The sequence below is a fragment of the Gambusia affinis genome, linkage group LG16 (assembly GCF_019740435.1).
Source record: "Gambusia affinis linkage group LG16, SWU_Gaff_1.0, whole genome shotgun sequence".
Classification (NCBI taxonomy): Eukaryota; Metazoa; Chordata; class Actinopteri; order Cyprinodontiformes; family Poeciliidae; genus Gambusia; species Gambusia affinis.
The window spans coordinates 3,810,860-3,823,640 of NC_057883.1; the positions used below are offsets into that span (position 1 = coordinate 3,810,860).

Consider the following 12,781-nt stretch of genomic DNA (forward strand, 5'->3'; position numbering starts at 1 on the left):
ATCGAGGTCTCCACATCATTCTCTTTGTCGATAATAAGAACACTATTAACATTTACTGAATAGTTTCAGCATATTAAAAACATATTTTAACATATAGATTTAAGATAGAAAGGAATTGTTTACTGAAATAGAATAGTCATTATAGTCGTGTTAGCATGGCAACAAGGTGACGCTATGAGTCTAATCTTTGTGTTTGAGCTCCGTTTGATAATAAATACTTATCTGCAAATAATAGCCGATTAACACTGATAGCATTTTAAGCTCGGCCAATTAAACTTGCCCCCCTCCCGCAGATGCCATCATCATACGTTCGATGTATCATTGTCATTAACAGGAAGAGGGGCCCCTAATTCGTGTTTTGTCGTCCATTTAGGGTCCATTTTGATATTCAACCTGAAGCACTGTCTAAAATGTGTGATTTTGTTCTCTCTTCTAGGTGTTCCTGTGTAGCTTAGCACTAATACAATCATAAAATGCAACAGCGGCACATGTTTGTTTTGCAGCGTCCACGTGGCGTCGCTGTTTCACCTAACATGCGCGCATGCCTATGAACTGCTACAAAGCAGGCAGTACATGAAAACAGCCATTAATACGTGACCAGAAGAGTATCTCATTTGACTCGTGACTACCTGAAGGAATGGGGGACGCTTCTGTCTGACAGCGAGTCCCTCCGCGCGCGCTGGCGCGTGTGTGTCGTGTTGGTTTGGGGGGGCTGCGGGTCATGACACTCCAGAGGTGGGTGTTCCTCCGTAAGCTCACAGCTGCTGCTGCTGCTTCTTCGTCTTCTTCTCCTCCCTTCTCTCCTCCAGCCTCCCTGACACACGTGCTCAGGTTCAGTCAGTCTGCAGCCGTCAACATGGCAGAAGAGGCGAAGAAACTAGCGGCGTACTCTGCCGTGGACAACAACGTCCAGGTACAGCGGACCTCCGTGTCGCTGTTAGCTAACAAGCAGACATGTTCATATTTTTTCTTGAAATGTGCGTGAAGTACAGCCGCTAGGCTCAGCGTGTTAGCATAGTTAGCCTAATTCCCAGATAGATGCACATTATGCCATGTTGCTGTATTGATGTTATCTAACTTGGAGGATTTTAAAGCGACTTAGCTGAGTGTTATGCGGACTTGTTCCCAGCTGGTGAGCTAACTTGGTTCTGCTTTAAGGACTAAGTACACAACACTATAGTTAGATCAGGTTAGGTTAACAATATGATTACATTACAGTGTTGAAAACACATTAAAGTGGGTGAAAACATTCGGAAAGCACTGAAATACTACTAGATGCAAAGACCATTTTATATGCATGTACATTTTTGCTGATCTTTAAATGTGTAAAATATAAAATGGTTGAATGGGTTGTTTGGTTTCCAGAACAATCAGGTGGTGGGAGTGGGTAGTGGGTCGACCATCGTGTATGCTGTGGACCGGTTAGGTGAGTAAAGCCTCCATAGGCTTTAATGTGCAACACTGAAAATGAAGTCCCTGAAATTCCGTCTAGTCAAAGTTGTATCAGGGTAATGCATTAACAACATGTTCCTCTTACACCTTCGAATGCAGTGGAATGCAGTAGATTAGAGTGGAGCTGATAACTTTGCTTATTTTAGTTAAGGAACTGTTACTTCTGCACATTCTTCCTTGTTCGCAGCAGAACTGAATGGTTGAACAGGATTCGGTTCAATTTTTAAAATTGCTTCTTGACTTCTCTCTCTCTCTTCATCTGTTTTCGTGAATCATCCTAACACAGCTGAGAGAGTTCGACAGGAAAAGCTCAACATCGTGTGTGTGCCCACCTCCTTCCAGGTTAGTCAAAGTACCCAAAACACTCAAGTCTCACTTGACTCGGCAACGTGAACGCTCACGTGTTCACAAATGCTCTGAAGAAGTTGCCTCATGATAACCATGTCTTGCTCAAACGTTTCCACAGAGCAGTGTGGTTTAGAGTTACGCCTGTCACGACAACAAGTATTACAGGATGATAAATTATCCCAGAAATAATTGTAATATTGTTGTTTTGAGATTGTTTTCAAGAGATATTGATCATGGCATAATAATGCAAGTTGTCCCTCTCAATAACTGTTCTAGATGAACTTTAATTTTGTAGAAAACACTCCACGCTATAACTGCAAGCTGTTTTAAAAATCCAGAATAAAACGGAAAAACCAGAAACAATAAATGAAAAAGGAATAAAGCCCACACACAACCGAAAACGTGAACAACATAGATTATGACGTTTCTGAAAACAAAATTGTCCTTCAAAAATTATGAATCATCAAAATGAAAATTAGTGAGCTAATTTTAATTTATCATGTGATTAATTATCCACTGCGCCAGGTTTAGACTGTCATTTCGTTCTGGTGTTGATCTTCCACAGTGGGCGACATGGTGTAACTAATCATTTTTTAAATTGTTTATAGTAGGGCTGCACCGATTACAACTTTTTGGCCGATCACTGATATTTAAAAAAGCTGGCCAGCCCATTCTGAGTTTCAATATTTATTTATGTATTTACGGTATTTATTTTTCTGAAAAGTAGCTAAATAAATATTGCAACAAAGTTGCTGAATTGGCAACTGTTAACCGCCCACGTGCAGACATGACGTTGTGTGTCAGTCCGCCCTCTTGTCACTGAGGTGTTTTATTTTCAGACCCTTGCTGAGACAGATGAGATCGGTTTCATGTAACTATCGGCCGATCGACAATCTACCAAAATGAATCTTGCCGGTGCAGCCCTCATCCTCATTGGTGCTGGACCAGTTTTATCTTCGGTCATGGACGTGAGGACAATAAAATTCCGTGGTTAATTAAAGCAGGACTTCATCTCGCCAAAAACACGAGAGGACATTACTTTCTTCTCTATCATTGATGAGACGGCCGCTGTGTGTTCACCTCTACCCATTCTTTCTGAGTTTAGCAGCACGGCTCTGGGGTGAACTCAAACCGAAGCTCTCTTTCCTCCCACAGGCTCGGCAGCTGATTCTGCAGCACGGCCTGGTGCTGTCGGACCTGGAAAGACACCCAGAGGTATGACGAGTGTTGGCGTTATGCCGGTGGAAGCCAAACGCGGCAGTAACTGTGTGTTTCCTGTGCTCAGCTGGACGTGGCGATCGACGGCGCAGACGAAGTGGACGCCGAGCTCACCCTGATAAAAGGCGGCGGGTGAGCATGTTCTGCCGCGGGCGGCTCGAGGCCCGCCGACCTTTCTGACCCGTCCTCTCTCCGTTTTGCAGCGGCTGCCTCACTCAGGAGAAGATTGTCGCCGGCAACTCCAAATGTTTCGTCGTCATTGCTGACTACAGGTTTGCATCGGCTAATAAGAGTGCTGGGAATGTTTTTTTTCCTGTTATTAAAAATGCTTGGCTCCTGGAAAATTTTCCTTTTTTTTTTTCTTTTTTGGCGACCCAGAAAGGATTCCAGAGCTCTGGGGGAGCAGTGGAAGAAGGGTGTTCCCATCGAGGTCATCCCCATGGCGTACGTTCCCGTCTCCAGGGTGATAGCTAAGCGCTTCGGAGGGGAGGTCAATTTAAGGATGGCGGTCAGCAAAGCAGTAAGTACGATCAATCTTTCTTTCTCACTTTTGCATCTCTTGCAGAAGTACTTTTCTTGTTGTTTTCACATGAGTTCTTTCAGTGGTGTTAATCTCTTTCCAGTTTAATTTTGAGTCTAAGGTTGCAAATTATTTCTGGAAATTAAGACTGGGTATTGTTAAGAACCTCAATTCAGTTTTGAGTCACAGTTTGATTCGATTTTGATTCAGTATTAAGTAAGATTTCGTTGTAGGTAGAACACAAAGAATTCATTTGGAATACGTCTTCTTATGTATTATTTTCTTCTTTTTCCTGCCCATGCTACCTTCCATCTCTTGCTGGTTCTTTAACCCCAGGAATAAACCTGATCCTCTTTCATTTCTGTGCTCACTATTCTTTATTATTTTTTTTTTTACATTATTTAAAAGAAATCTTTATTGTCACAATAGAAAGAGCAAAGTCAGGGAGGAGACATTAGATCAGAGGACAGCAGCAGGGACGATGATGATGATGATGTTGATGATGATGATGAAGGGTCTTCTGAGGTAAGGGCAGATTATGACCAGGCAGGTTTCAGGACAGGAAGCTTGCAGAAAGTTCAGAATTACTCTCATTCACAGTCCAGAATATTTTTATTAGAGCTGGCAAAGACAGCATATTGTCTAATTTTCCATTTAACGAATATTGGATATTGGAAACATTAGCTTCTTACATTTCTGCAGCACATGAGCTAAAACTTATGCTAATCTGAGCATCATTAGCATTTTCTTTTTGTATTAATAAACATGGTAAATTTCTCTGGAACCTGGTCTGACTCAGCATATCTGATGTGGAATCATTAAGGATTCTACACATCAAAATATTCTGATGATGTGATTGGTGGTCTTATTAGCTGTAGCACAAAACGCCCTGATCCTGAACCAGACTCTGAACCTCGATTCATGAACAATTGAGTCCATTTTACTTTTAGCTCAGGGGAATAATAGTCATAGAAAAAGTGGGGAAACTTTATGGTAAATAAAACAGTAACCAGTTTTTGTATTCAAATGTTGTGATATAAAAACAGCTAGTTTATCATAAAGTGGAAATATTCATTAGGGCCCTAAAATGGAAAGTATCTAATCTGAGACTAATCGATTTTATCCATTTATCAAATTTTCTGTTTATAAACATTTAACTTCTAGAAAATCTTTTTTTTTTTTTTTCTTTGTTTACCATTTCTCTCCTATTTTTGTGGTTTGGAGTGATGTCTACCATCTTGTTTTACAGCGTGTATTTATCTGGACCTCAGATCAACTTCAAGAAGGGATGGTTGAAATGAAAGCAAGTTTTAGAAAATATTTTTTTTGTCATTTGCAATTTGCTTTTGAGGAAAACAAGGGGAGGGAAACAAAGAAAATTGCAATATTTTGTTTGTTTGTTTTTGTATTTAAACTCTAAAAATGACCAGCGGTGGTACACTGATGTCCACCGCGGTCGAGTGCAGACACGCCCAGAGACCCGGGTTAGGCGACGCAGTCGGGCTTTCGCTGCTCCTTTCACACTGAGTGTGCTTTCTGGCTTGCAGGGTCCCGTCGTCACCGACAACAGCAACTTCATCCTGGACTGGAAGTTTGAGCACATCCAGAACTGGAGCGAGGTCAACACTGCCATCAAGATGATTCCTGGTGAGGAACGCTGGTCACGTAAAATCCCAAGAAAAGTTGCTTCACGCACAGAGTGAACGTTCAAAATGTTTCGATTTCTGATGGCATTGAGAAGGTTTTCGTGTCGTAGGTGTGGTGGAGACGGGGCTCTTCGTCAACATGGCCGAGCGGGCGTACTTTGGGATGGAAGATGGAAGCGTGAAGGTTCGGAAGGCTCCCATCAACTAATGAGTTGGCCACAGGCTCCGCCCACAAAGTGCCACACTCACAACCCAGCTACAGTGCGGACGTTCACTTACCTCGCAAAATAACTTCCAAACTAAGAACTGATTTACTTTCACATTCAGAAGGTGCTGCTTCTGATTTTATGTTGTTTTTTTTTAAGTGCCTGATGAGAAAAACCTAGCTGGCAGATTTTACTGTTGGGGGAGTTTGACTGAACAGATGCAGAACTGGGTTTTAAAGCTGACCGGGTCACTGGAGTTTAGCTGAATAAAGCAAAGCTGTGCCTTTTGATTTTAAAATTACATTTAAAAAGCTCAGCTGCATGTGTCACGTTAGTGTAACAATAAAAAATACACAAAAAAACACAGATCATAGTTCAAGAATTGAACCCTTAGATGCAGCTACGTACAATCTATCAAAACAAACTCTGACGTACCATAAAGAGCAAAGGTGAGCCGTAAAATGTTCCCTCTAACAAAGCAGAAACGACACATTCTTCTGAGAAGCTAAATGTTCAACAAGAACACTTTGTGGCATTCATCATTTTGTGGCTAATTTTCCATTTCCTTGCTGAAAGGAAAATGGAGAGTTGTAGTAGAAGTTGAAAAGGTTTAGAAAATGCTGGTGGTTTCCTCCTCGGTCGATTCAACTCCTCTTGCGGCTGTTTAGTGGAGTCAGCTGAGAAGTATGCAACTTCACGGTTTGCCACATAAACTGTCTATTGTTTCATTCTTTTGTGCCTGTACCAAACTTGCGTTACAGTTTCTCCTCACACCAGATGTCTGGAAGCAGGAAGTCTTGTGCCATAAGCTAATTTTAAAAACGAAAACCAGTGAAGATGGTGATTAATTCAAAACAAAAAAACAACCTTCCAACACAAATTTAGTGGACGAATCTCAAAAACAGATTTGTGTTGCTGTTTAGGTCTTTCAAATAAATCGGGTTGCCTCTATTTGCCTTCTATTTTGGTTCTCCTTTATAGGCTTTTTTTTTTTTTAAAAGACATAAACGGTACAGTAGGATTTTCTACAAACTAGATTACTGTCATAGGTTGCATCTGTTTTAAAATGTTGATACAGTGCCTCATACTGTAATTTGATGTTTGCATATAAATCTTTCTAATTGTGGGAGACTGAAAACGTCACATCCTGGCTAATCTGATACCAATAAGACGTTTTTCAGTTTCCAAAAAGCCACTGTTGAATTGAAACAGTGAAAGTTGTCTCTGTGACTCTGCGGTACGTCAATAAAGTTTATGAAGGAAAAAGCTTTGTTCTGAAAACATAATGAACAAAAGCAACACTGTGCATGAATACTTTTGCACCAGCAACTTTTTCTTTTTTTGACCAGTTAACTGATTCTTTTATTTTTATTTTTTTCTTGTAACCCATACAGGACCAAATTATAACCCATGCTTGTTTTATGTCTGAATTGTTGGAACTGTTGGAACATAACTTGCTCCAATAAAAGTTGAGTGTGAAAAAATATTTCATGATCTAAATAATTATTGTCGTTATTCATATTTGTTGAAGTTTTTTATTGTGAAAATGAGCTGACCTGAACAAAATGTTACAAGGTTTGAAGCATTTTCAACATTTTGTAAAGTTCACTACTTTTCTTTTGTTAACTAAAATAATAAAGTTTATAGACTAAAACGTATTTAAAAAGTTCTGATTTTACCTTGATTAAATTATAATTTATAGCAAAACCGAAATACTTAATAAGGCTCTGTAGATGCTCTAAAATTGATTGTACAGAAAGTCTGAATAGCAGATTTTAGATAGAGTATCACTCTGTGACCAGGAGGTGGTGCTAAAAACACAAACTTCATAGTTGGCAGCGAACTGCTCACTTTTATACACATTGACTCACTGAAGTCCCTCAAAAAAAGTTGCTTTCCTGATTAAATTTGTGTAAAGTGGCGTCGGAGACATTAATTAATGCAGGTATTATGTCACTACACTTTGTGTTTTTTTTAGAGAAACAACTCGTGACCAGGAACAGGAACTGTACCGCTTCGATCTTAAGCCACGTTGAAGATTTCATGTTGACTGGTCTTGACAACCGCGCTCAGTGACATCTTAATAAACCAATCCAGATTATCCAAGATGTCCGAATCAACCAATGGCGTCGTTGCTTCTCGAAACGACCTTTCTATTTGACGGAAAGACCAACATCCGACCAACCGGCGACACTCAACAGGAACTGCCATCAGGGACTTTTTTGCGTCAGCTCTGACAGGACGCCTGCGTCTACGTAACAGGCAGCGAATCAGCCAATGGCAGTCACTGTTTGGGGGGGCTGGTACGCTCTGAGCCCTCCCCTTTGACTGACGAATATCTTATCCAATCAAATTCTGCTTAGTGTGCGAGGACACGTGATTGGCAGTAAATTGCGCAATGAGAGAACAGTACTTTAAATGTGATGGCAAGAATGATTTTTAGTGTCCAATCCCAGTGTAGAAACAAGGCGGGATTTAGGGTAACCAAGGCAAGACTCAGTCTAGTATAAAGGGAATAACATGGTGTCCCAGAGGCTGTTTATGTTTACTTAAAGAACACGTTCAAGTGGGGCGTATTTCCAGACACAGAGAAAATTTTTTTTATCGTTTCAGTTTTTTACACTTTCTTTATTTTCATGTTCAGATTTACTTGCTTAGTGGCATGTAAATCAGCTACTTTACTAATGTGCCAGTCTTACAAATGGAAAGGGGGCTTCACTTTGGAAGCGTGAGCATTACCCTGGTGCTCCTGCTGCTGCTGCTGAAAGCGCTCATAGGTTTCGGGACTTCGGAAGCTCAGGGCTCCGCCACCGGACTGGAGCCGGGGTCCGACAGCCGGGGTTCGGCGGCGACCTCGGGAGAAAATGGTGCCACCGCGGCCGTGGAGGAGCTCTGCATGGAGAACACGGGCAGCGCGGTCACTGGAGCTGATGTTACGGTGGAGGACGATGAGAACTGGTCTGCAGGGGAGGCCGAAGAATCCCGGGGAGAAAGTGACGAAAATGTTCGACTTACGAGGTAATTACAGTACGAATGCTTATAGAGCGACACAGCTAGTAGCTTGAAACCCATTATCGGACACTGTCGTTTAAGACCTGGAAACATATGCTATTTCCAGTGTGACACATAAGCCTGTTCATATTTAAAGCTAAAGAAAGATAAAATGTTGAAATAAGAAAGCTAAAAGAACCGTTTATTGTGTTTGACACACTTTTGGAGTGTCCTTCCGCCATAGTGCTACACAGAAGTTATTGTTTATCTATCTGGTAATGGTTCATTGACTCATAAATTGCTTTTTAATTTCCAATTTTACTGCATAATTTGTCAGTCATTTTGAAAATGTGTTGGGAACCAAATGACTAAAGACTGAGGAAATATGCCACCAGACTGTCAGAGATGAAAACTGAGGTAGCGCGATGTTGACAAGTGTTTCCGAAAATGGATTTGGGGAATCTTTGGATAAAATTGCGTAAATATAACTGCACCGTTTGGGTTGCCATTCGTTTGGGCTTAGCTAGTCGTTATTCTTTATAGACATACACACATAATATAAGTTTTGTTTCTAAGTTTGGCGTGTCAGGCCAATACAAGCTTCATCCTTTCGATCAGAAACATGCAACGGAAAGTTCCTTCTGCAGTCTGCCGAAAGCGTGTTGTAACAGTTGACTGGAAAGTGTGTATGGAGCGCCAATAGTGGCGCAATGTTAGATGTAAATAATTTTTTTCCCCAGACAAAAATTTAACTTGAAATAAAGGCATATGTTGGATATATCAACTATCTAACATGTGATATCTGTGCGTAATAATTCCAAGAAATAAATTAAATGGCCAAACAGATCCGACCAATTAACATGCAAAACAAGTAAAATTCAGACCAAATACTTTGAGAAGTGTAATGCTAGCCATGCTCACAGAGATGACCAGATATTGTTCATAGATTCATAGATTGTCCATAGAAATAAATAGTGACATAATGTTGCTTTTTGTGGATATAGTATGTTTTCTTTTGTTGGATATATTTCAACCATTTTCACTCTAGTTAACCAACATTATCTAATTTAAACCCTGACCAGAGCATCACTGGTCAGGGTTTAGGTCCGTGTTAGGTCCGTGTTTACTATTTTAATACATGATATCGCTAGGTAATGGTTTAATTATTTTAGCAAATTTTGTTGCTTTTGGACCACGGTCCTGAACTGACTTGTAATTACAGTTTTTTGAGGTGTGTTGAATGTTGTTTTGATTGCGCATGTCTTTTCCCACTTTTGCTGCCCTTACGCAATAAAAAGAACTCAAACAGTTTTGAGGTTTTGAAAACAGATTAAGTAGTTTTTCAGGTTTACAAAATTGTAGTGTTATTAATAGTCTAATACCTGCAAATTTTTTGTTGCTATACCTCTTTCATGTCCTTATTTTACTTCAACTATCACTGTTATTCCTCTGGTACCGTTGCTCTATAAAGACCTCGTTACATTTCCAATTCAGTGGAAGCCTTCCTCCTCACTTGGCAACAGAGGAAGCAGCTCATGCGGTGTGTATAGCCTCCTGTCAGCTGCTTAGGTAAATCGGCCTGTTTACGGTATTAATAATCGGTTCACATGGAGTTTTGAAGAAGATAATAACTGTGGATTGAAGGATATTAGAAGAGCAACATGAAAGCTGTTTTCAGCATGACTTTAATCTATCAAGATATGAACTTCTTCCAGTGTACGGAGTTGTACTTGTGCTGTTCTTACTGTGTCATCTGTGAAAATCCACCATAAAGCTGTTAGTCAGAAGTTGAATGTCTCACCCACACCACACAGCAGCTACTGCTTAAGTGAGCTGCAGCACTGGGCACACTGGGTGCAGCACCAATACTGTCTGCCTTGGTAAACAGGAGGTTCAACGCCCACTTTAGGTGTTTGCTGCAGTGTGCTCCTATTATGGTATTTATTTATTTTCCACAGACCATTGCAGCTGTGTTAGGTTAGGCTGAGATACAGCCTCGTGGACCCTGATTATTCCGGTGGCCTTTTTTTTTTTTTTTTTTTTTTTTTTGGTGCTGGAAGTGTAAAAAGTGCTACACTAAATTATTCTTTCTGTGATATTCCAAACATTCTGTTAATCTTTCATTCGGGAGCTTGACTGAAGTTATCAAAGTGGAGACCTTGTTGGAGAGTTGGTTGAACCTTTTGAAGATTTCCAGCACCCTTTCTGAACTTCATGTTCAGATTTATTGCGGCTGGATTCACTTTGGCAGTTCAAAACGCAGTCCTGGGTATGGGTGTGTGTTAGTGCGATCGGGTCAATGTGGCTCTAGTGCAAAACGATTTGAGTGGTCAGTATGTCTAGAAAAGCGCTTCATGACTTCAGTGCTTTTATCAAAGCCTGTCCATTTAACCTTTCCCTCAGATTAAAGCTCCATGATGACACCCGGCCTGATAGGGAATTCCAATTATATGATGACCTCGAGTAAGATTAACATAGTGTTACGGTAGCAGAAAACTTTTAAGTAAGTGCATAACATGATTGGAGAGCTAATTGCTTTTGTTTTTAAAAATAAAGGTCAACACTTGCTCCATCTGTCTGTAAAAATAATATACAGTGCGGTCCGGGTATTTATGGGCGTTAGCAATTAGCTGAAATCTGTAAATACTTGATGCCACCTCTAAAACACTTAATACTTCAAACACCGAATACACATTAATATGCATTAATACTCACAGTGGAAACCATCTTGGCACTACTGCAGAAGCTAACACCCACGGTTTTATTTATATCTGCTCTTGGGAGTACAGCCAATCAGCTCAAAGGAAAATAAATAGAGCTTCTGGATTGGATGCTTTGCAAACGCTAGCCAATAGCATGTCAAGTAGCATTACACAAAGGTATGTCAGCTTCCCAAGCTAATACAAACTACTAAGTATAATAATCTAAGTATAACAAGCTAATGCAAGCTAACATAAGTGTAGCAAACTAATACAAGCTAACATAGATATAACAAGCTAAATCAAGCTAACACAAGCATTACAAGCTTATGTTAAGCTAACATAAGTAAAACAAGTTTGTATAAGTATACAAACGAACATAAATATAATTAACTAATATAACAGGCTAATGTAAGCTAACATAAGTATAACAAACAGATAGAAGCTAACAAAAGTGTAACCAACAATACAAGCTAACATAGGTATGACAAGCTACATCTAGCTAACATAAATGTAACATGCTAATGCAAGCTGGTTTTAAAAAGCTATTTGGTTTTATTTCATTATTTTCAGACAATTTTGAATGCAGTGACATCCTCACAGATGGACTCAAGTAAAACCTGAAACTAAAAAACCAGACAAACAGTCTGGTCACTTCAGCTGTTTCTCTGGTATTTCACTGAATTGACTTTAAAGATACTGGTAAAAGAGAACGTTTTAAAGCTTTAAAAACCCTGGTAAAAACAACAACAAACTGAGTGTTGCATCCTTACCCTGGTAAAACCATCTGAGTCCCTCTTTCTCCCAGCTAGGAGCAACTGAGAATGCTACACTGTTAGTCATTGGAATCTCCTGTCTGAAAGAATAGAGTATTTTAATTTTAATACATATTTAACCTGGGAAAAGACAATTAAACAAATATCTCCCTCCCCCCCTTTCTCTTCCATGTTTTTCTACAGAACAAGTGATTTTCTGTGTTTTAACTGGCAAAGTGGAAGTTGTGCTCTACTAAAGCCCATGTCTTGTTATAAGGAGCTATAAAACTAAAGTGTTGCAGCACTGCTGGAGCTGAAGAGAAAGGCTGCAGTTTGCTTGGAAAGAAGCAGAATATTCCCGTCTGTCACCTCGGCAGCCGCAGGAAAAACTCCTGAACGTTCATCCTGGTGGTGGTCACACCCTGCTCCCTCTCTGCACCTTCATCTCCTCCTGTGCACCTCCTCCTCTTCCTCCTCCTTCCTTTCTCCCCCCCCCCTCTCACCATCTCACTTTCCGCGTCACATTCTTAACGTATTCTTTTCCAAACATGAGCTGTTAGCGTTTAGAAATGGCTTCAATTTCCACTTTAACTTAGATGCTTCGATAAATTTCTCCACAAGTTTAGGAACAGAGTTTTCTCACCAGAACACAAACCAGTAGACTGTATAATGTTTTTGTTAAAAACTTAGAAATAAAAAAAAAATAAAATAAAAAAAAACGCTTTTTGGGGGTTTAATGTGGGTGTTAAAACATGCAGAGAGCGTCTGCACCTCATCCATCTGCATGTCTCTGTTGGATTGTGTCTCCCCTTGAAATTATTCTCTTTGTCTCTCGCTCTTTTGAGTTTAGTCTCGCTCACATCTTACCCTTTGCTTCTTCACCCGACGCTCTCATACATACACATTGCTTTTTAATATCACCCCTCGGGTATATAGTCTGCTGCAT

At 40.2% G+C, this 12,781-nt stretch overlaps 2 protein-coding genes across 6 annotated transcripts in view; both read left to right on the forward strand.

Annotated features, from left to right (window-relative positions):
• The first annotated feature begins 508 nt into the window (after positions 1-508).
• On the forward strand, positions 509-6,876 carry rpia (ribose 5-phosphate isomerase A (ribose 5-phosphate epimerase)). 4 transcript variants are annotated; one of them, XM_044142937.1, is made up of 10 exons: positions 528-735; positions 810-913; positions 1,366-1,426; positions 1,739-1,794; positions 2,956-3,015; positions 3,086-3,150; positions 3,222-3,290; positions 3,397-3,538; positions 5,086-5,185; positions 5,295-6,876. In XM_044142937.1, exons 2-10 carry the CDS (start codon positions 857-859, stop codon positions 5,390-5,392), a joined length of 708 nt encoding a protein of 235 aa, XP_043998872.1. In that variant the 5' UTR covers positions 528-735; positions 810-856; the 3' UTR covers positions 5,393-6,876. The 4 variants fall into 4 exon arrangements, with proteins under 4 accessions (XP_043998869.1, XP_043998871.1, XP_043998870.1 ...); XM_044142936.1 differs by lacking the exons at positions 5,086-5,185; positions 5,295-6,876 and adding an exon at positions 3,968-5,053 and having other exon boundaries at positions 516-735; XM_044142935.1 differs by having other exon boundaries at positions 525-913.
• A 964-nt stretch (positions 6,877-7,840) lies between these two features.
• eif2ak3 (eukaryotic translation initiation factor 2-alpha kinase 3) overlaps positions 7,841-12,781 on the forward strand; it is a 38,484-nt gene continuing 33,543 nt past the window's right edge. The window contains exon 1 of one of the 2 annotated variants that reach the window (XM_044142775.1): positions 7,841-8,408. In XM_044142775.1, the coding sequence (XP_043998710.1) occupies positions 8,092-8,408 (317 nt within the window). In that variant the 5' untranslated portion in view covers positions 7,841-8,091. The remainder of the gene's footprint in view (positions 8,409-12,781) is intronic. The other variant, XM_044142774.1, reaches the window with a different exon arrangement.

What these genes read in the sequence shown, in the direction of transcription:
- rpia (XM_044142934.1), top strand. Translation starts at nt 722, where the DNA reads ATGACACTCCAGAGGTGGGTGTTCCTCCGTAAGCTCACAGCTGCTGCT. An exon ending in GTCGTCATTGCTGACTACAG is followed by an intron (nt 3,291 to 3,396) that starts GTTTGCATCGGC and finishes TTGGCGACCCAG; the next exon opens with AAAGGATTCCAGAGCTCTGG. An exon ending in GGATGGCGGTCAGCAAAGCA is followed by an intron (nt 3,539 to 3,967) that starts GTAAGTACGATC and finishes TTGTCACAATAG; the next exon opens with AAAGAGCAAAGTCAGGGAGG.